Source organism: Crotalus tigris, unplaced genomic scaffold (genome assembly GCF_016545835.1).
Source record: "Crotalus tigris isolate CLP2741 ecotype Arizona unplaced genomic scaffold, ASM1654583v1 scf7180000024308.805542, whole genome shotgun sequence".
In the NCBI taxonomy this organism is placed as follows: Eukaryota; Metazoa; Chordata; class Lepidosauria; order Squamata; family Viperidae; genus Crotalus; species Crotalus tigris.
The window spans coordinates 635,001-656,614 of NW_024100480.1; the positions used below are offsets into that span (position 1 = coordinate 635,001).

The window sequence follows — 21,614 nt, forward strand, 5'->3', positions numbered from 1 at the left end:
TGGCTGACTATGAGCCAGTTATTAGGAGACCGTGAGTTCAAGTCCTGCCTTAGCCATGAAAGCTGGCTGGATGACTTTGGGCCAATCATAGGAGACAGTGAGTTCTAGTCCCGCCACACAGATCCAATAAATAAATAAAACACTGTGCCATCTTCTGAACAGTGCAGGTTCAGATGAAATAAAATAAGTCCAGCTGCAATAGTGTCACGTGTTGTCTCCTATCAGTCAAAAAGTCTCCTCCTGGGTTCCTTTCCACCAAAATTGATTGGCGGTAAGACAACAACAGATCAAAGCCAGCTTTGGTTTACTTCTCTTGTACAGTTAAAACCGGGCCTTTCCATCGACGCAAATTACCTTCTAGTTTTTCACTTCCGTCCTACTTTTTCTAAAACACATTTCTGAGTGTCGGAACAGACAACCCCCCGTCTTTGAAGAGAGTCCGTTGATTTGAGAAAGCTCCCTGGATTTGGAGGCAGTCACAAAATCTGAGAGATCTTTGAATTTCTGCCTAATTGTGATGAGGCACAGCTTGGAACAACTTCTGTAAATATTGTCATCTCGGTCCTTTTCTTTGGCGTGACGTCTCCAGCTTCAGTTTTTCCTTTTGCCCTCTCGAAAGGCCCCCCCCCCGACGTATTACGATCCCTATTCGATGTAACGACGTAACCCTGGCCTTTTAAAACTCACCGACAAGCTTTCCTGCAATGGAATGACCCAAACAGGCAGAATTGCAAAATCTTGTTCCCCAGAGCACCAGAGGGAAGGACGAGAAACAATGGTTGGAAACTGATTAAAGAAAGAGAGCGTGGCTGGCTGGGAGTTGAAGTCCACAAGTTTTAAAGTGGCCAAGTTTGAGGACCCCTGTCTTAAATCTAAGGAACAAAATGGAGGCTGGCTGAGGAATTCTGGGAGTTGAAGTCCACAAGTGGCCAAGTTGGAAGACTCCTGTCTTAAATCTAGCAAACAAAATGTAGGCTGGCTGAGGAATTCTGGGAGTTGAAGTCCACAAGTCATAAAAGGGCCATGTTGGAAGACCCGTGGCTTAAATCTAACAAACAAAATGGAGGCCGGCTGAGGAATTCTGGGAGTTGAAGTCCACAAATCATAAAAGGGCCATGTTTGAAGACCCCTGGCTTAAATCTAACAAACAAAATGGAGGCTGGCTGAGGACTTCTGGGAGTTGAAGTCCACAAGTCTTAAAGTGGCCAGGTTTGAGGACCCCTGCTCTAGATGGTGATAGCCACCTGGAAGACAGTATGCCTTTTTTTTTTTGGGTAGAATTGCATTTTTAAAGCAATGCTTTCCCCTCCCCCTTCTCTTTGCCTAAAAAAACCTTCACTTTTTGTCATGTGTCCAAATTTGCCTTGATTTTTTTCCCCTCTCAGCATCAGGGTGCCTCAAGCATGCTGTACCTATTAGCATCAGCACTGCTGAAGAAGGAAGCAGTTGAATCCCTTCGATTCTCTTTTTGTCTTCTGCTTGAGAAGTCAACTCACGCTCACTCCTTTTATTTTCTCCTTGGCTCTCTCCTTCTGTGGCTCCCTTACACCCGCCTGTCCCAGAAATGTGTATAAATCACCTTTGTACTCTGCTGTTTTAAGCAAGGACCACAAGCGGGAAACTCGGTTCTTATTTTCCTTGCGAATAAATAAATTGCTTTCATCTGCTGTGGCTTGTTCAGGGCTGCAAATCTGGAAGAGGGGTGGGCAGCTGTGGCCACTTTATGACGGGTGGGCTTCAAGCCCCAGAATTAATTCTTTCCTTCTTCCTTCCTTCCTTCCTTCCTTCCTTCCTTCCTTCCTTCCTTTCTTCTCTCCCTGTCTACCTACCTCCCCTTCCTTCCTTCTAGCCTTCTTCCTTTCCTTCCTTCCTTCCTTCCTTCCTTCCTTCCTTCCTTCCTTCCTTCCTTCCTTTCTTTCTTTCTTTCTCCTTCCTTCCTTCCTTCTTTCCTTCTTTCCTTTTCCTTCTGCCTGCTTGCCTCTCTCTCTATTTCCTTCTTTTTTCCTTCCTTCCTTCCTTCCTTCCTTCCTTCCTTCCTTCCTTCCTTCCTTCCTTCCTTCCTTCCTTCCCCTTCCTTCCTCCCTCCCTCCCTCCCTCCCTCTTTCTTTTTTCTTTCTTTTTCCTTCCTTCCTTCCTTTCTTCCTCCCTCCCTCCCTCCCTCCCTCCCTCCCTTTCTTTCTTTCTTTCTTTCCTTCCTTCCTTCTTTCTTTCTTTCTTTCTCCCTACCTACCTCTCCTTCCTTCCTTCCTTTTCCTCTCCTGCTTTCTTTCTTTCTTTCTTTCTTTCTTTCTTTCTTTCTTTCTTTCTTTCTTTCTTTCTCCCTACCTACCTCTCCTTCCTTCCTTCCTTTTCCTCTCCTGCCTGCTTGCCTCTCCCTATTTCCCTCTTTCTTTCTTTCTTTCTTTCTTTCTTTCTTTCTTTCTTTCTTTCTTTCTTCCTTTCTTTCTTCCTTTCTTTCTTCTCTCCCTTCCTTCCTTTCATTGTTTCTTTCTTCCTTTCATTCTTTCTTTCTTTCCTTCTTTCTTCCTTTCTGTCCCTTCCTTCCTTCCTTCCTTCCTTTCTTTCTTTCTTTCTTTCTTTCTTTCTTTCTTTCTTTCTTTCTTTCTTTCTTTCTTTCTTTCTTTCTTTCTTTCTTTCTTTCTTTCTTTCTTTCTTTCTCCCATCTCATGATTCAGGTAACTCTGAATAAAAGGCTCTATCCCTCCATCCATCTTATCCATGAAAGCCAGCTGACTTTGGGCCAAAATCACCAGGAGATTTAAAGGGGACTTGATGTCAGATTTCAGAAATACCCCCAAAAGGGAATATCTGTGGGTCCTTGGCCGTTTTCTTGGAGCTATTTCATGACCCAATTAAGTAACGTCATCAGTGTTAGGAAGGAGTGGGGTTTCTGGAGAGGAGGAGGAGGAGGAGGAGGAGGAGGACGGTGGGGTCTTTGGTGCTCTCTGAGCTGGGTGGTTTTCTTGCAAGCCTTCCATGACCCAACTAAGTAACGTCCTCATTGAGGAAGGGAGTGGAGTTTGCGCTCTGTTTATATGCAGCACAAGCCCCTTCTTCCACTGATGATGTTACGTAGTTGGGTCATGAAACGTCCACAAGAAAACAACCCAGCTCAGAGAGCACCAAGGACCCCATAAGTTTTAGAGCTCATGGAGGAGACCCTTAAAAGAAACATCTAGGGCAGGGGTGTCAAACTCAATTTCATTGAGGGGCGCATCAGCATTGTGGTTGCCCTCGGGTAGGTGTGTATGGCCAAGGTGGGTGCGGCCTACTGGGTGGGCGTGGATGGAGTGGGTGTGAGCTACTGGGTGGGCGTGGCCAGCTCTACATCATTCGCGTCAAGGGGGCCTGTGGGGGCCTGGGCAGGAGTGGGGCAGATCTGAGGGTCTCTGGCAGAAGGGGGTGGGACCGGGGCAAGCGCCAAGGCATGGTCCATTTCTTCATTCCTCACAAAGGCTGACCCCTCCCCAGCATGCACCCAGGGGACGGGGCCGATGCGGCAGGGGACGGTTCCTCGCTGATTCCAGACGGTCGTGTGGAGCTAAGACTGAATGTGTTTCAGCATAGATGGGCACCACAAAATTGTACATTGGCTCCCGGCCAGCCTGGGCCAGGGCCAAGGCAGCGGGGGCCGTTCCCTCACTGTTTCCAGGATGGCTTCGCGGGCCACATGAAACCACTTTGCGGGCTGCCTCCAGCCCCCGGGCCTTGTGTTTGACATGTCTGATCTAGGGGCATTAAACCCTACTCCACTTTGCAACGGCTCTCCTTAATGCAAAAACTCACCCCTTTGTGCCAATTTCATTCAAACGGCAAATTAAATCCTCGCCTATTTCTTCTTCAGCCCGATTCGAAGGTGCAGAATCAGCCGGCGTCCCACGGGAGAAAGTTTAGTAGCTGCCTGGCATTGTTATAGATGTGCCATTTCTGCTCATGGGCTCGCAGCTTGCCACGCGTATATTATTCAAGAATGCAAAATAAAAAAAGTTCCCACTTGCCAATTATCAAAGACAGGGGGAACAGTTGTAAACATAGTTGACTTTGATTAGGCATCCTATCATCAAAGAATATTTAAGTATCATTGTGTGCAGAACCACGTGCTGAAGACGGAGCACGTCCCTGTATTAAACAGAATTGCGTTTCAATTACATGCAGATGAGATGCTTGAATGAATTGCTACAAGGCTGCTGAAATAGGTATATCCTTTGATGAAATATTTTCATTTTTCTTGAGCGCTTCCAAATATTAGCCAGGCAGTGAAATGAAGCACGGATATCTTACTACGAGACAGATAAACAGACATATCTTTAGACATCTTCAGTCGGGCTTAAAATAAGTTTAACTGCCAAACTTTAAATGTGTTTTGATGGCTTATAAAAATAGCAGAATAATAGAGTTGGAAGGGACCTTGGAGGTTGTCTAGTCCAACCCCCATTCCAGGCAAACAGCTGTCCAGTCTCTTCTTCAAAACCTCCAGTGTTGGAGCATTCACTGCTTCTGGAGGCAGGTGGTTCCACTGGTTAATTGTTCTCACTGTCAGGAGATTTCACCTTAGTTCTAGGTTGCTTCTCTCTTTGGTTAGTTTCCATCTGTTGCTTCTTGTCCTGCCTTCAGGCGCTTTGGAGAATAGCTTGACTTCCTTTTCTTTGGGGCAGCCCCTGAGATACTGGAAGACTGCTATCCTGTCACCCCTCGTCCTTTTCTTTATTAAACTAGACATGCCCAATTCCAGCAACCGTTCCTTATATGTTTTAGCCTCCAGTCCCCTAATCCTCTTTGTTGCTCTTCTCTGTACTCTTTCTAGAGTCTCAACATCTTTTTTCCATCGTGGTGTCCAAAACTGCATGCAGGATTCCAAGTGTGGCCTTACCAAGGCCTTGTAAAGTGGTATTAACACTTCTTGTGATCTTGATTCTATCCCTCTGTTAATGCAGCCTAGCACTGTGTTGGCTTTTTTGGCAGCTGCAGCCCACGGCTGGCTCATATCTAAGTGATTGTCCGCTAGGACTGCGAGATCCCCCTCACAGTTGCTACTATTGATCCAGGTACTACCTATAGTCCTATACTATACCTGTGCATTTGGTTTTTTTCTCGCCTTAATATAGAACCATTGTTTTTTCTCGCCTTAATATAGAACCACTGCCTTCCGGTGCTTTGGAGAATAGGTTGACTCCCTCTTCTCCATTAAAATAGTGGAAAAAACACCGAGGTTTTCCTCCCCCCCCCCATTTTGATTTACGTGTTGGATGGGATTGATAATTGTCCAGCCTTTAATCTTGAAGTCGGGACCATTTAATTCTGAATTATTGAATGAAAGGCCTTTTTAAGGAGAGCTGTAACCTCTTTGAGACACAATATTGCTTGGCTCAGCTCTGCTTGTTTTCTCATCCTACTAAGAAATACGGCTGTCCTGTTTGCAGGGCTTGGAAATGTATTGAGTTTCAGGATTTTGATCTTCCAGATGTTCCCCCCTCTGGAAATTGAGCCAAGAGCTGTTTGCACTCTCTTTTATAGGCAGTCTGAAGAAAATCACATATAAGGTTATTGTACGTATGCATCTGTATCTATGTACGTATTTATTAGATTTATAGTGTAGCCTCGGGACTGGTAGAAGAAGAAACACCGTTTTGGTGCAAATGGGGGAGCTGCATGTAATCCTCAATTCGTGACTACAATGGAGCTCAAAGTTTGTGTCGTTAAGCGAGGCAGTTAAGTTAATCTCGCCCCGTTTTGCTTTGCTTGGGGCAATTGGCTGACTGTGTATACCGCTTTACATAGGGCTGTAAAGTTGCTAAGTGAATCACTGCAGGTGTTGATGTGAGTAACACCGTTGTTAAGTGAATCTGGCTTCCCCAGAAGCTTGCAAAAGGGGATCACGTGATCCCCGGGACACGGCAACCGTCATAAATACGAGCCAGTTGTCAAACATACAAATGTAAATATTTGAGGGGCTGCCCCAAAGACGAGGGGGTCACGTTATTCTCCAAAGCACCAGAGGGCAGGACGAGAAACAATTATTGGAAACTAAACAAGGAGAGAAGCAACCTGGAATTAAAGAGAAATTTCCTGACAGTGAGGACAATTAACCAGTGGAACAGCTTGCCACCAGGAATCGTGGACGCTCCATCACTGGAGGTTTTTAAGAAGAGACCAGACAGTCACTTGTCTGAGATGGCATAGTTTCTCCTGCTTGAGCAGGGGGCTAGACTAGAAGACCTCCTAGGCCCCTTCCAGCTCTATTCTATTCTAAATCACAGCATGGGGACGCCGCAACGGTTATAAATCTAAAAACGGCCACAAGTCCCTTTTTTCAGTGCTGCTGTAATTCTGAACGGTCATAAATGAGCTGTCGTAAGTCGAGAACTAGATGTATAGATAAAGCTGGGATCCTTTGCTGAGGGGCGCAAAATGCCTCGAGGTCCAAAAATGTTCCAGACGTCGGAATTTCTCTCAACCTTGACAGGTTGGGAGAAGGCTACTAACATTTTACAAATCCCTTTACGCCTCCCATTTCTGCTGTTTGCAGATGAGATCTTCAGAAAGCGCGTTTGGATCCGTGCCTGCCTACACCAGGGATGTAGCTCCCTTAATATGCAACGCATTTGAGGGCATTCCTCTTGTAGATTGAAAAATTCATGCATGTAAGATTGATTTGTTAGTTATCTTCGGGGTCTAGTAGCTGCGGAAAAATGTAACTCCTCAGTTAGTTTCCAAACCGGAATTCAATGGGGTGTTTTATTAAATTACATGTTTTTAACCACGCTTGGAAAAGAGACGTGGCTGCCATTTAATAATAATCGGAATAGAGCTGGAAGGGACCTTGGAGGCCTTCTAGTCCAGCCCCCTGCTCAAGCAGGAGTCCCTATATCATTTCAATCATAGATGCAGATAGATAGATAGATAGATAGATAGATAGATGGGCAGATAGATAGATAGATAGATAGATAGATAGATAGATAGATAGATAGATGGATGGATGGATGGGTGGGTGGGTGGGTGGGTGGGTAGATGGGTAGATGGGTAGGTAGATAGATAGATAGATAGATAGATAGATAGATAGATAGATAGATAGATAGATAGGTGGGTGGGTGGGTGGGTGGGTGGGTGGGTGGGTGGGTGGGTGGGTGGGTGGGTGGGTAAATAGATAGGTAGATAGATAGGTGGGTGGGTGGGTAGATAGGTAGGTAGATAGGTGGGTGGGTGGGTAGATAGATAGATAGGTAGGTAGGTGGGTGGGTGGGTGGGTGGGTAGATAGGTAGATAGATAGGTGGGTGGGTAGATAGGTAGGTAGATAGATAGGTGGGTGGGTAGATAGATTAGATAGATAGATAGATAGATAGATAGATAGATAGATAGATAGATAGATAGATAGATAGATAGATAGATAGATAGATAGAGATTATATAGATGGATGAGAAAGAGAGAGAAGGTAGATAAGTGGATGGATGGATAAATAGATGAGAGAGATTATATAGATGGATGAGAGAGAAAGAGAGATAGGGTAGGTAGGTAGTCAGATAGACAGACAGATAGATAGAGGTAGATAGAGGTAGGTAGGTAGGTAGGTAGGTAGGTAGGTAGATAGATAGATAGATAGATAGATAGATAGATAGATAGATAGATAGATAGATAGAGGTAGGTAGATAGATAGAGAGGTAGGTAGGTAGGTAAGTAGATAGATAGATAGATAGATGGATAGATAGATGTAGTTAGATAGGTAGGCAGACAGACAGACAGAGAGATGATAGAGATTATATAGATGGATGAGAGAGAAAGAGAAAAGGTAGGTGGATGGATGGATGAGAGAGATTATATAGATGAATGAGAGAGAGAAAGAGAGAGATAAGGTAGGTAGGTAGACAGAGATGATAGATTATATAGATGGATGAAAGAGAGAAAGAGATAGGGTGGGTAGGTAGGTAGATAGGTAGATAGACAGACAGACTTAGATGTAGGTAGATAGGTAGATACAGACAGACATGTAGGTAGGTAGGGAGAGAGAGAGAGAGAGAGAGAGAGAGAGAGAGAGAGGGAGGGAGAGATAATCCATTTTTAAGGCATTTGCCCCTTCCTACCCACAAGCCTGGCTAAAATGGAGAAAATTTCAAAACTAGCTTTCAGCTGAGCATATGTGGCTTCAATGTGGGAAGCGTGTACCAACAAAAAGAGGACGAGAGTATTTAGAATCCCTTACAATTTTCTCTACATTTAGAACTTAACCTCCAGTTCCTGGCCTGCTGTAGAAAACGTGAAAGATATATATTGTTTTCTACTTCACGGATACAGGATAGGGCATCACTCTCATTTCCCGAGCAGGTATTTTTCAACCTGGAAGCACTATAGGGCATAATTTACTGCCTTATTAAGGGGCAGATTCAATTAACCAGCTGAGCTCTGTTTTTTTCTCCTGCCAATATGTTAGACTGGACATTAATGTAATTTTTAACGGCCAGCCCTATTAAAGTAAACAGGGTATTTCTACCCAACATATTTATATAGTTCTAGATTTCTTCTTTAATGGTGAGCGGGGAGGGTTTGGCGGGGAAAAAGCCAAAATAAAACCTTCTATACCAGTGGTTCTCAACCTGTGGGTCGGGACCCCATTTGGGGTCGAACGACCATTTCACGGGGGTCGCCAAACAATGCAGTCCGCCATTTTTTCCCCCCTTTTCCTTAGCTGTGCTCCTCCCTTTTATTCTATTGGCTTTTGAAAGCCAATAGAATAGACTCTCTTGAATAGAGTCTAATTCTATTGGCTTTCAAAAGCCAATAGGACTTGTCCAGGCTGTCTCTGCCCTGCTGAGCCCGCCAAAAGTCCCAGTCTGCAAACGGTGCTGCACCAGTTGAGTAGTCCTCGACTTACGACGGTTGAGTAGTCCTCGACTTACGACCGGTTGGGGGGGGTCGCAGCATTAAAAAGGTTGAGAACCACTGTTCTATACATAGCACACATAAGTAGAATGCCAAGTCAAAACCATATCATTTAACTAATAAAGCAGAGGGTGGATGGGTAGCTACGGAATATGAAGAATAAATAAATAAATGAATATGGATAAAAGGCTGCTTTTTGGTCCGAAGACAGATTAAGGCTGTTCAATATGTGTAGCAAATGGTGGAAGGAAGGAAAGGGAGGGAGGGAGGGAGGGAGGGGAAGAGAAGGAAAGGAGGAGAGAGGGAAAGAGGAGAGAGGGAAAGGAAAGGAGGGAGGCAGAGAGGGTAAGAGGGAGGGAGGCGGGAAAGAGGAAGGAGGGGAAAAGAAAGGAGAGGAGGGAGGGAGGGATAGAAAGGAATGGAGGAAAAAGAAGGGGGGAGGGAAGGAAGGAAGGAAAGGAGGAGAGGAGGGAAAGGAAAGGAGGGAGGCAGAGAGAGGAAGGGAGGGAGGCAGGAAGGGAAAAGAAAGGGAGGGAGGGATAGAACGGACTAGAGGAAAGGAGGGAAGGAAAGGGGACGAGAAGGAAAGGAGAGAGGGAAAGAGGAGAGAGGGAAAGGAAAGGAGGGAGGCAGAGAGGGTAAGAGGAAGGGAGGCAGGAAAGAGGAAGGAAGGGAAAAGAAAGAGGACGGTGGGAGGGAGAGAAAGGAAGGAAGAAAAAGGACAGAAAGAAAGAGAGAGAAAAGAACCCCAGTCGGTATGCAAAGAATATTACTTTTTGTGTCCAAGGCGCGCCTTTCACGCTTTAAAAATGATAAAAAATTGCGATCGATCTCTACAACTGTTGTGTTCATCTTTATTGATTAGGCCGAAGGGAGATAAATCTCTCCCCTCCGGAAGGCCGGCTAGCCGATGGACGGAGCACCATCCGTCATCTCCAAACGGCTGACCCGTCCATCTGCCCACCGCCGTCCCCTCCGCCGGTGTCTAATCGTCTCCCGATTGATTTTATTTGCATCGGGACAAGCGGGATGGGACTGTCGTAGGATGAGCCCCATCGTTAAATCCAGAAGCGGGCTGCGATGTGTGTGTCTCTGTGTGTGTCAGCGACCTAAGGAAGATTGCATTTTCGTTTTCTGACTGGCCAGCAGTCATGTATTAAAATAATAATAATAATAAACTACCCCACCAAAGGTGCGCCTGGAACTGGATATCCCGGGCAGGTGAAGTATTAGGGCCAGATAGAGATCAACTTGTTCTGTTTAATCTTCGCCTGGCCTTTTGACTGTCGCCTGGGCCCCACAATTTATTATAATTTGTGCAGAAGGCAGCAGGCCTGCCTGAAACACAATTGGATTCTGCTGCTTCTTCCTTGGCGTAATGTTTTTTCTTTTTTTTTTAAACAATGATTTCTGCGGATCCCTGGCGAATGTCAGCGCGGCCTCGGAGAGCGCGTAAGGCCCAGGCTACGATCATTAAAAATCAGATAATCCAATATTTGTCCTGTTACCTTCCCGAGTGGCATTTTGTCTTTTGAGAGGTCGCCGAACCTCGGTTTGAGCTGTTCTCAAGCGCAGAATGTCCTTGACTCACCACCCCAACGGGGTCCCAGATTTCGGTCACTAAGCGAGACGGTTGCGAAGCGCATTTGGGCCCCCCGTTTTTGCGACTTTTCGTGCCGCAGGGCTTACGTGAACCGCTGCGGTTGTTAGCAGCACGGTTGTTAAGTGGATCTGGCTTCAATCCGTTGACTGTGCTTGTCAGAAACTTGCAAAAAAAGTCATGAAGGAACTCGGACACGGTGCAACCCGTTATAAATACGAATCTTTTCTGAATTTTGATTGCGTGAACCCGGGGAGGCTGCAACGGTCGTAAGGGTGAAAAAGGGTCCTAAGTCACTTTCCGGGCCATTGTAACTTTAAACGGTCACTAAGTGAACTGTTGTAAGGGGAGGACTTCCTGTAGATGTAAAGACAGGACGTTTTTAAACTTCCACCTGCAATTTTGATCTTCTAGCTTCTTGATCATCGTTGTTGTGATTTTGATATGATACATAGCAGAAGATTCAGTAGCCCTTTGAGTCATGAGCTGTCATAGAGTCTTCCCATCACGGTCGTAAGTTGTAAATCAAGTAACTCAAGTGGGCTTACCGAGTTGAGGGGCTGCCACAAAGAAGAGGGAGGGGCAATTTATTTTCCAGAAGGCAGGAGAAGAAGCAACGAATGGAAACTCATAAAGGAGAGAAGCAACCTGGAACTAAGGAGAAACTTCCTAACAGTGAGGTCAATCAACCAGTGGAAAGGGTTGCCTTCAGAAGATGTGGATCCTCACTGGAGGTTTTTAAGAAGAGATTGGACACCCATTTGTCCGGAATGGTGTAGAGTTTCCTGCTTGAACAAGGGTTAGACTAGAAGATCTTCAAGGTCCCTTCCAACTCTGTTATTCTATGAATGCCATCGTGATCAACGACTAAGGGAACTCGATAGGATTGTCTAACAAAGAGCACTAGGGGTAATATGATAGCACTCTCCCAGTATTTGAGTTGCTATCACAAAGAGGGGATCAATCTATTCTCCAAAGCACCTGAAGGCAGAAAACAGATGGAAACTCATCAAGGAGAGAAGCAACCTAGAACTAAGGAGGAATTTCCTGACAGTGAGGACAATCAACCACTGGAACAGCTTTGCCTCCAGAAGACATGGGTGCTTCATCACTGGGGGGTTTTAAAGAAGAGACTGGAGAGCCATTTGCCTGAAATGGTATAGGGTTTCCTGCCTGAGCAGGGGGCTGGACTGGAAGACCTCCAAGGTCCCTTCCAGCTCTATTCTGATTGATAGTTGGAGAGTCCTGTTTTAGAAGAACGGGGAGAAGGCTTTGGCTGTGGTAGCTCCTTATGTTTCATCTGATGTCTATGGAGATTCTCAATCCATCATAGTTGTCTCCGAAGTGCTTTTTCCAAAAGGCAACTCAACTTTCTTGGGTCTTTTTTTTTTTCTTCCTTTGGAAGCGTTTCCCTTCTTCTCCAAGAAGCTTCCTCAGTTCGTCTGAAGACATACTCCAAACATGGTTTGATGTTGAATCATGAGGGGCTCAACCTCTTTTCCAAAGAATCAGGACAAGAAACAACGGATGGAAACTCACCAAGGAGAGAAGCAACTTGGAATTAAGGAGAAACTTCCTGACAGTGAGGACAATTAACCAGTGGAACAACCTGCCTCCAGAAGTAGTGGGTGCTCCAACACAACTTTAATAAACTTTATTACGGCCGTAGACCAGCAATAGCCATCAATACTCCAACACAACAGTGAGGACAATTAACCAGTGGAACAACCTGCCTCCAGAAGTTGTGAGAGGTTTTTAAGAAGAGACTGGACAGCCACTTGTCTGGAATGGTAAAGGGTCTCCTGCCTGAGCAGGGGGTTTGACTAGATGACCTCCAAGGTCCCTTTCCAGCTCTATTCTGATTGATTGAAAACCAAGTGACTGACCTTCTCTGCGGAGGTCGTAAAACGAACACAACGGTCATAAAGAGAATGCCACAGTTGTTAAGGAAACCAAAGATTCACTACGGGCATGTTTGACCAAAAGCTGGAAGCCAATGCTACCTTTTTTTCTTTCCCAGCAAAACGGTCGCGAAACACGGTCACGCGTGGGACGCTGCATAGGGCTATAAACACGGGACGCTTGCCAACGCCCTAGCTGCGGACGCATGATCACAGGCCCTGGGGTGGCCATTGGAACTGAATCCTGGACGAGACTATCCCTCGGCAGGCTGACTGGTATGAACTCGTCGTAAGTCGAGGACCAACGTTATCATCGGTTACATACCTCGACGATGTTCACTCCATTGTGTCTGACAACCGCTAACACACTGGTCTTTGATACATTAGTTGTCCATGCCGCCCTCCTTAAATCAACCGGTCTGTCTTAATATCCACCACAAATCATGCCCGCTCCCCGACAAAACAGCCTTGTCAGAATACAGAACCGTACAATTTATGTCCACAACTGAACAAGCCACATTCCTACGATGTCACAGCAAGCATTGCTGGTAGGGTTTCCCATAAGCAGATTAAACCGAGGGGGGACTTCATTCCTTGCTCAAAGTACACTTAGTCCTCATCTCAATGGCCGCCGCTGAGCCCAAAATTTCCTTTTAATGCTCTATGCTGCCTGGAGTCACCACGTGTCATTTCGGTGGCCATGTGCAGTAAATCTATTTAATAAATAGATAATCGAAGAGAGCACGTTTGATCTAGTGCAGGGGTAGGCAACCTTGGCTCTTTTATGACTGGTGGACTTCAACTCCCAGAATTCCTGAGCCAGCCATGCTGAGGGGACAGGGAGAGGTTTCCAAGCTGAGCCAGGCTGGCTCAGGGATTCTGGGAGTTGAAGTCCACGAGTTATAAAAGAGCCAAGGTTGCCTACTCCTGTCCTAAGTCCTCCTGTTCTAAGTGGTGAGCCTCCTAGAGCAGGGGTAGGCAACCTTGGCTCTTTTATGACTGGTGGACTTGGACTCCCAGAATTCCTGAGCCAGCATGGCTCAGCTTGGAAGCCTCTCCCTTTCCCCTCAGCATGGCTGGCTCAGGAATTATGGGAGTTGAAGTCCACGAGTCATAAAAGAGCCAAGGTTGCCTAGCCCTGATCTAGTGGTTAAGGCAGCAGGCTGGAAACCAGGAGATGGTGAGTTCAAGTCCCATCTTAGGCATGAAAGTCAGCTGGTTGACTTTGGACCAATCACCAGGAGACGGGGAGTTCTAGTCCTGCCTTAGGCATGAAAGCCGTCTGTGTGACTTTGACCAGTCACCAGGAGATGGCGAGTTCTAGTCCCGCCACAGGCATGAAAGCCGTCTGGGTGACTTTGACCAGTCAACCAGGAGACGGGGAGTTCTAGTCCCGCCTTAGGCATGAAAGCCAACTGGGTACCTTTGGGCCATCCTCTGTCTTAACCCAAGTCACCCCATAGGCTTGTTGTTAGGAAATCGGAGGAAGAAGATGTGTTGGAGACATTCGCCCTCTTGAATTATTTGTAAAAGGAAAAAAGGCAGGCTAGAAATAAAATAAATACGGAGTGCCAGAAAACGCTGCTTTTTTGCCAAAATAATGGCTTGGCTAACTTATCGAGATGTCACTTGGGCGCTGTGAGCATGACTCAAGGTGGCTTCTGCTGCTGTGGGTGTGTTTGTGGTTGCCAAGGCTTGGGGGCATTGTGATGTCATGGAAGTTCAGTTGGGAAACTCAGCTAAACCTGGAGATCCTCAGTCCTTCAGCGTCAAGGACCGGTAGGGCCACAGAGGGGGCCTTGGGCCGATGATGGAAAAGCCAGGGAGAAGAGGAAACCTGGCAAAAGGGAGAGGGCCCCCGATGAAAAAGGTACCAAGAGGAAATCCAAGCTAAAGCGGGGAGGGGGGAAAACGTGCAGCTGAATTGGAAAGAAGGTGCATTGTGTGCTTTTCCCGGTCCAGTCGTTTGAATTAATTAAAGAGACAGCTTGGGATGGTGAGTAAGGTGCTAGCCTAGAAACGAGGAGTCTGTGAGTTCTAGTTCTACCTTAGGCACGACAGCCGGCTGGGGGACTTTGGGCCAATCACCAGGAGGCGGTGAGTTCTAGTCCTACCTTAGGCATGAAAGCCGGCTGGGTGACTTTGGATCAATCACCAGACGTCTGTGAGTTCTAGTCCTGTCTTAGGCACGATAGCCATCTGGGTGACTTTGGGCCAATCACCAGGAGGCGGTGAGTTCTAGTCTTGTCTTAGGCACGAAAGCCAGCTGGGTGACTTTGGACCAATGACCAGGAGTCTGTGAGTTCTAGTTCTGACTTGGGCACCAAAGCCAGCTGCGTAACTTTGGGCCAATCGCCAGGAGGTGGTGAATTCCAATCCTGATTTAGGCACAAAAGCCAACTGGGTGACTTTGGACAGTTTGGGGGTAGGGATTAAGGTACTAGCCTAGAAACCAGGCGTCTGTGAGTTCTAGTTCTGCCTTAGGCATGAAAGCCGGCTGGGTGACTTTGGGCCAATCGCCAGGAGGTGGTGAGTTCTAGTCCTACCTTAGGCACGAAAGCCGGCTGGGTGACTTTGGACCGTTTGGGGGTAGTGATTAAGGTGCTAGCCTAGAAACCAGGAGTCTGTGAGTTCTAGTCCCACCTTAGGGTATGAAAGTCAGCTGGGTGGCTTTGGGCCCCTCTCCACCCCATCCACCTTACAGGGTTTTTATGGGGAAAATAGGAGGAAGACAGAATATTAGGTACGTTTGCTGCCTTGCGTTACTTATAAAGTAATTAAGTTGGGATCAAAATCTAATAAATACAAAAAATAATAATAATTAAAAAAGCATCTTGAATACTTGGTTTCGTCCTGCTTGTGGCCTGGCTTGACAGTTTCAAGCATTGTTACGTACAAATTCCTCATTGGGGACTTTAAGAAAAATAAACACCCACCCCTTAAATCAGTGTTTCTCAACCTTGACTATTTCAAGGCATGTGGACTTCAACTCCCAGAATTCCACAGCCAGCAATGCTGGCTGTGGAATTCTGGGAGTTGAAGTCCACATGCCTTAAAATGGTCAAGGTTGAGAAACACTGCCTTAAATACTCACCACTTCTCATTTGCTTTTGGGGGGGGGCATTTATACTTAATTTCTTCCCTTTTTCTCCTCCTCTTCCCACAGAGCTCACAGTTCTACAAAGTCACCACCGAACAATACGAGAAAGCTGTGAAAGAAGTCAAATCCCGCTTCAAGTAAGACCTTTTTTTTTTTTAAAAAAAATCTTCTTTATCCATTCCTCGCTCATAAAAACACCATACCCATCATCCTGTGCCATGGAATTGTAATACAGGTTGCCAATGTGATTCCCCCCCCCCCAGAAAGCGTTTGGACCAAAATATCTAAAAGGTACACATGCTGCGACGATCATAAGTATGAAAAACGGTCCTAAGTCACTTTTTTTAGTCACTAGATCAGGGGTAGGCAACCTTGGCTCTTTTATGCCTCATGGACTTCAACTCCCAGAATTCCTGAGCCAGCATGGCTCAGCTTGGAAACCTCTCCCTTTCCCCTCAGCGTGGCTGGCTCAGGAATTCTGGGAGTTGAAGTCCATGAATCATAAAAGAGCCAAGGTTGCCTATCCCTGCCCTATATCAGGGGTCCTCAACCTTGGCAACTTTAAGACGTATGAATTTAACTCTTCCCTCCCCAGATGCTTGATAAAACTAAGGATATAGGATCAGGGGTAGGCAACCTTGGCTCTTTGATGACTCGTGGACTTCAACTCCCAGAATTCCTGAGCCGGCATGGGGGAACTATGGCCCTCTCATGACTCGTGGACTTCAACTCCCAGAATTCCTGAGCCAGCCATGCTGAGGGGAAAGGGAGAGGTTTCCAAGCTGAGCCATGCTGGCTCAGGAATTCTGGGAGTTGAAGTCCACCAGTCTTGAAGGGGCCAAAGTTTCCCCCAGGCTGGCTCAGGGATTCTGGGAGTTGAAGTCTGCAAGTCATGAGGGGCCATAGTTCCCCCATGCTGGCTCAGGAACTCTGGGAGTTGAAGTCCATGAGTCATAAAAGAGCCAAAGTTGCCTACCCCTGTCCTACGTCCTCCTGTTCTAAGCGGTGAGCCTCCTAGACCAGGGGTAGGCAACCTTGGCTCTTTTATGACTCGTGGACTTCAACTCCCAGAATTCCTGAGCCAGCCTGGCTCAGCTTGGAAACCTCCCTTTCCCCTCAGCATGGCTGGCTCAGGAATTCTGGGAATTGAAGTCCACCAGTCATAAAAGAGCCAAGGTTGCCTAGTGACTGAAAAAAGTGACTTAGGACTGTTTTTCATCCTTATGACCATAGCAGCATTCCCCCCCCCCCAGGGTCACGTGATCAAAATTCAGACGCTCGGCAACTGACTCACATTTACGACGGTCGCAGCGTCCCGGGGATCACGCGATCCCCTTTTACGACCTTCTGACAAGCAAAATCCATGGGGGGGAAGCCGGATTCACTTAACAACCGGGTTACTACTTTAACGACTGCAGCGATTCACTTAAGGACTGTGACAGGGAAGATTGTAAAACGGGCCAAAGTACGCCTAACAACTTGTCTTGCTTAGCAACACAAACATCGGGCTCAATTTTAGCCGTAAGCCGAGGACTCCCTTGTATTACGATACGGTTAATTGAAGGCGAAATGCAGGATGTGATTTTTTTTCTGACGCCCTCAAAAAACGTCCATCAGGAAAAGGGCTTCCGATGCTTGGAGTGAAAGTAAAGGCCGTCTTGCTTTTTTTTTTTAAGGCTTTCCTGCCAAAAAATGAATGTTTTTAAAGTTGTCCTGTCGGATTTCAGCCTTCTTACGCATTTAAATGAAGCCGATTTTTCTTCCGAGTGCAGCTTGTTGTGTAAATCGCTTTGGGAGGGGGGGGGAAATTAAAGAAAAGCACCCCCTCCATTGATAACTCTTCTGACAAGTCTCGTGTCTGGGTTTAATTGAACGTGAGGATGGAAGGCAGGGTCGCCAGCCTTAGTACCTTAAAGATTGAGCTTGCTTAATTGCCTGTAAAAAAAAGAGAGAGAGAGAGAGAGAGAGAGAAATTAAATAAGGTTGAACAGCTAAATTTATCATTCCGTTCGATGGGTAAAGCGGCGCGTTGCGTGTCAGCGTGATTTCAAGTTGGGAGTGTGAGATTAATAGAGCTAATTGTGGCATTGTTGCCAAGCAGCTCCACTTAATAAGGGCAAATATGCCTGGAATTTTTCAGTAAGTTTCCATTCAAGAATTCACTTTCTGCCGTCAGCTTATACAAGGCGGGTTTCAGACTGTCTGTGCTTTTCACAGGGATCCTGTGAAGGTGATCGTATGAATTGCAGGACATGAGGTTCAGCCTAGTGATTAAGGTGCAGGGCTAGAAACCAGGAGAGTTCTAGTCCTGCCTTAGGCCTGGGTGACTTTGGGCTGATCACCAGGAGACAGTGAGTTCTAGTCCCGCCTTAGACCTGAAAACTGGCTGGGAGACTTTGGGCTGATCACCAGGAGACGGGGAGTTCTAGTCCCGCCTTAGGCATGAAAGCCAAGTAATTTTGAGCCAATCACCAGGAGATGGTGAGTTCTAGTTCTGACTTAGGCATAAAAGCCGGCTGGATGACTCTGGGCCAGTCACCCGGAGATGGTGAGTTCGAGTAGTGAAAACTGACAGGGTGACTTTTGGCCAGTCATCAGGAGACTGAATTCTAGTCACATCATAGACATGAAAGCCAGCTGGGTGGAATCACCAGGAGATGGTGAGTTCTAGTCCTTCCAGGGCCATGAAAGACAGCTGGGTGACTTTGGGCCAATCACCAGGAGATGATGAATTCTAGTCCCGCCTTGGGCATGAAAGCCAGCTGGGGACTTGGAGCCAATCACCAGGAGACGGTGAGTTCTAGTCCCGCCTTAGGCATGAAAGCTGGCTGGGTGACTTTGGGCCAATCACCAGGAGACGTTGAGTTCTAGTCCCACCTTAGGTAAGACTATAGTGGCTAACAGTGTGAATGGAGGACTTGAGAGCAGTTTGGCCTACAAACCAGGCGACGGTGAGTTCTAGTCCTTGCCTCGGGCGAAAGCCATCTGGGTGACTTTGGGCCAATCCTTCTCTCTCATCCCAACTCACCTCTCAGGGTCGTTGTCCTGGGGATGATAAGAGGCCAAAGAGTATTTTGGATGTTCACCACCTTGAATTACTTATAAAGTAATAAAGACGCGATAAAAATCTGAATAATAAATAAAATATACAGAGCCTTGTGTATTTCTGCCAGCCAGTCCACAAGGAAGGCATGAGATATTTTAAAGAGCAGGAACTCTCCCGGCACCTCCAAAAACATCTGTGCGGTGGATGGTTCTGGAGGTTTCTCTGCCTGGAGGTGACCCCCCCCCCCCGTAACGCTCGTTTGTACCAAGTGGGGGGAAAAAAAATCGGCAAAGCGGCACGCAACCACATGCTATCTTAAAATGTCAGATCTAGCAATATGCAAATCGCAGCCTGAAGGCCAGCAAAACATTAAAGAAGATCATAATCTAATTCTTTAACACAATGACCAAGGGGAAATAAACAAAACAGTTCCCTCTTGGGCGAAACGGTAGCAAAATCCTGAGTCTCCGGCTGAGGTTCTTTGTAAAGGCGTAGTAGCGCCTTCCCCGTTCATCCAGGAGCCAAGATTTTCCAGAAGGTCTTAAAAGACAGGAACAAAATCACCCTGGACCTGTGATCTTTGTGTAGTTCCAATGCTGTAACCAACATCAGTACATACAGATAATTCTGGATTTAACACCATTTGCTTAACCCCCCACCAGCACTGACAGGGCAAGCCACTAGTTATATAAACCGGAAGTAAACCCCCCGTCCCTTCGAGCACTGATGATGTTACCTAGTTGGGTCCTGAAACGTCTACAAGAAGACCACCAAGCTCAGATCACCAAGGACCCCACAGTCGTCTTCTTCTTCTTCTTCTTCTTCTTCTTCTTCTTCTTCTTCTTCTTCTTCTTCTTCTTCTTCTTCTTCTTCTTCTTCTTCTTCTTCTTCTTCTTCTTCTTCTTCGTCTTCTTCTTCTTCTTCTTCTTCTTCTTCTTCTTCTTCTCCTCCTCCTCCTCCTCCTCCTCCTCCTCCTCCTCCTCCTCCTCCTCCTCCTCCTTCTTCTTCTTTTTATTATTATTATTATTATTTTTAAAATTTATAAGCCTCATTTAGCTTTTTTATAACTTGTAATGATTGTTTTTTCTTTTTTTCTTCCTTCCTTTTCTCTTTACGTATTATTACTTATATATATATATATATATTTTATATATATGTTCTATTTTTCGTCTACTTTTTTCTTTTTTCTTTCTCTCTCTCTTTTCTTTTCCCTTTTTTTTCTCTCTTTCTTAGTATATATTATTCATTTTAAAGCTTATGTTATGCATATTATTATTACATATATTATTATATATATTATTATTATGACCTTTATTATTTTTATTAATTATCTTATAAATTGTAAATGTTATTTTTTAAAATTTGTTAAATAATCCTATATTCAGTTCTGGGAAGTCGGGGGGGGAGGGTGGGGTGGTTTGGGAGGGGGGGGATGTTTATTTGTAAAATTTTTGAAAAATTTCAATAAAAAAAAAAAAAAATTTATAAGCCGCCCCACTCCTGAAGGACTCTGGGTGGCTAACAATAAAAAACACATAAAACATAACAAACAACAATACAAAAACAATCATCCAGGGGTAAGGTTTTATAAACCCCAGGCCTGCCGGAAAAGCCAGGTCTTAAGTAGCTTACGGAAGACCAACAGGGTGGGAGCGGTCCTAATCTCCGGGGGGAGCTGATTCCAAAGCATGGGCGCCATTCTTCTTCTTCTTCTTCTTCTTCTTCTTCTTCTTCTTCTTCTTCTTCTTCTTCTTCTTCTTCTTCTTCTTCTTCTTCTTCTTCTTCTTCTTCTTCTTCTTCTTCTTCTTCTTCTTCTTCCTTCTTCTTCTTCTTCTTCTTCTTCTTCTTCTTCTTCTTCTTCTTCTTCTTCTTCTTCTTCTTCTTCTTCTTCTTCTTCTTCTTCTCCTTCTCCTTCTCCTTCTTCTTCTCCTTCTCCTCCTCCTTCTCCTTCTTCTTCCTCCTCCTCCTCCTCCTCCTCCTCTTCAGAAACCCCCACTGCCTTCAAACACTGATAATGTTAGGTAGTTGGGTCATGAAATATTTGCAAGAAAACCACCAAGCTCAGAGAGCACCGAGGACTGCACAGTCGTCGTTCTCCTCCCCCTCCTCCTCCTCCTCTATTTATTAACTATCTCGAATTTATCAGCCATCTGACAATTGCCACCAGACATTGTCTTCACAACAAAGATGATCAGGGGACTGGAAGCTAAAACATCCAAAGAACGGTTGCTGGAATTGGATATGTCTGGTTTAATGAAAAGAAGGACTAGGGGTGATATGAAAGCAGTGTTCCAATAGTTGAGGGGCTGCCCCAAAGAAGAGGGAGTCAAGCTATTCTCCGAAGCGCCTGAAGGCAGGACAAGAAGCAACGGGTGGAAACTAATCAAGGAGAGGAGCAACCTGGAACTAAGGAGAAACTTCCTGACAGTGAGGACAATCAACCAGTGGAAAGGGTTGCCTTCAGAAGATGTGGATCCTCACTGGAGGTTTTTAAGAAGAGATTCGACACCCATTTGTCCGGAATGGTGTAGAGTTTCCTGCTTGAACAAGGGTTAGACTAGAAGATCTTCAAGGTCCCTTCCAACTCTGTTATTCTATTAATGCCATCGTGATCAACGACTAAGGGAACTCGATAGGATTGTCTAACAAAGAGCACTAGGGGTAATATGATAGCAGTCTCCCAGTATTTGAGTTGCTATCACAAAGAGGGGATCAACCTATTCTCCAAAGCACCTGAAGGCAGGATGAGAAACTACAGATGGAAACTCATCAAGGAGAGAAGCAACCTGGAACTAAGGAGAAACTTCCTAACAGGGAGGACAATTAACCAGTGGAACAACCTGCCTCCAGAAGCGGTGAATGCTCCATCACTGGAGGTTTTTAAGAGACCGGACAGCCATTTGTCTGAAATGGTATAGGGTTTCCTGCCTGAGCAGGGGGTTGGACTAGATGACCTCCAAGGCACCCTTCCAACTTTATTATTCTGTGATACTTACCTGATGCTCTCGTTGTGCCGATCCCAGCCAGGCCCAAATTTTAATATTCCAGAATTGGAAGATTTGTTGTATTAAAAAAAACAACCAAACCTAGAGATG

General features: G+C 45.8%; 1 protein-coding gene across 4 annotated transcripts in view; it reads left to right on the forward strand.

The window, feature by feature from the left end:
- The window catches only part of CHCHD3 (coiled-coil-helix-coiled-coil-helix domain containing 3), a 162,184-nt gene that overhangs the window by 114,173 nt on the left and 26,397 nt on the right, over positions 1 to 21,614 (forward strand). For all 4 annotated transcript variants that reach the window (XM_039324743.1, XM_039324746.1, XM_039324745.1 and 1 more), the window contains one exon: positions 15,540 to 15,610. In XM_039324743.1, coding sequence (XP_039180677.1) covers positions 15,540 to 15,610 — 71 coding nt within the window. The remainder of the gene's footprint in view (positions 1 to 15,539; positions 15,611 to 21,614) is intronic.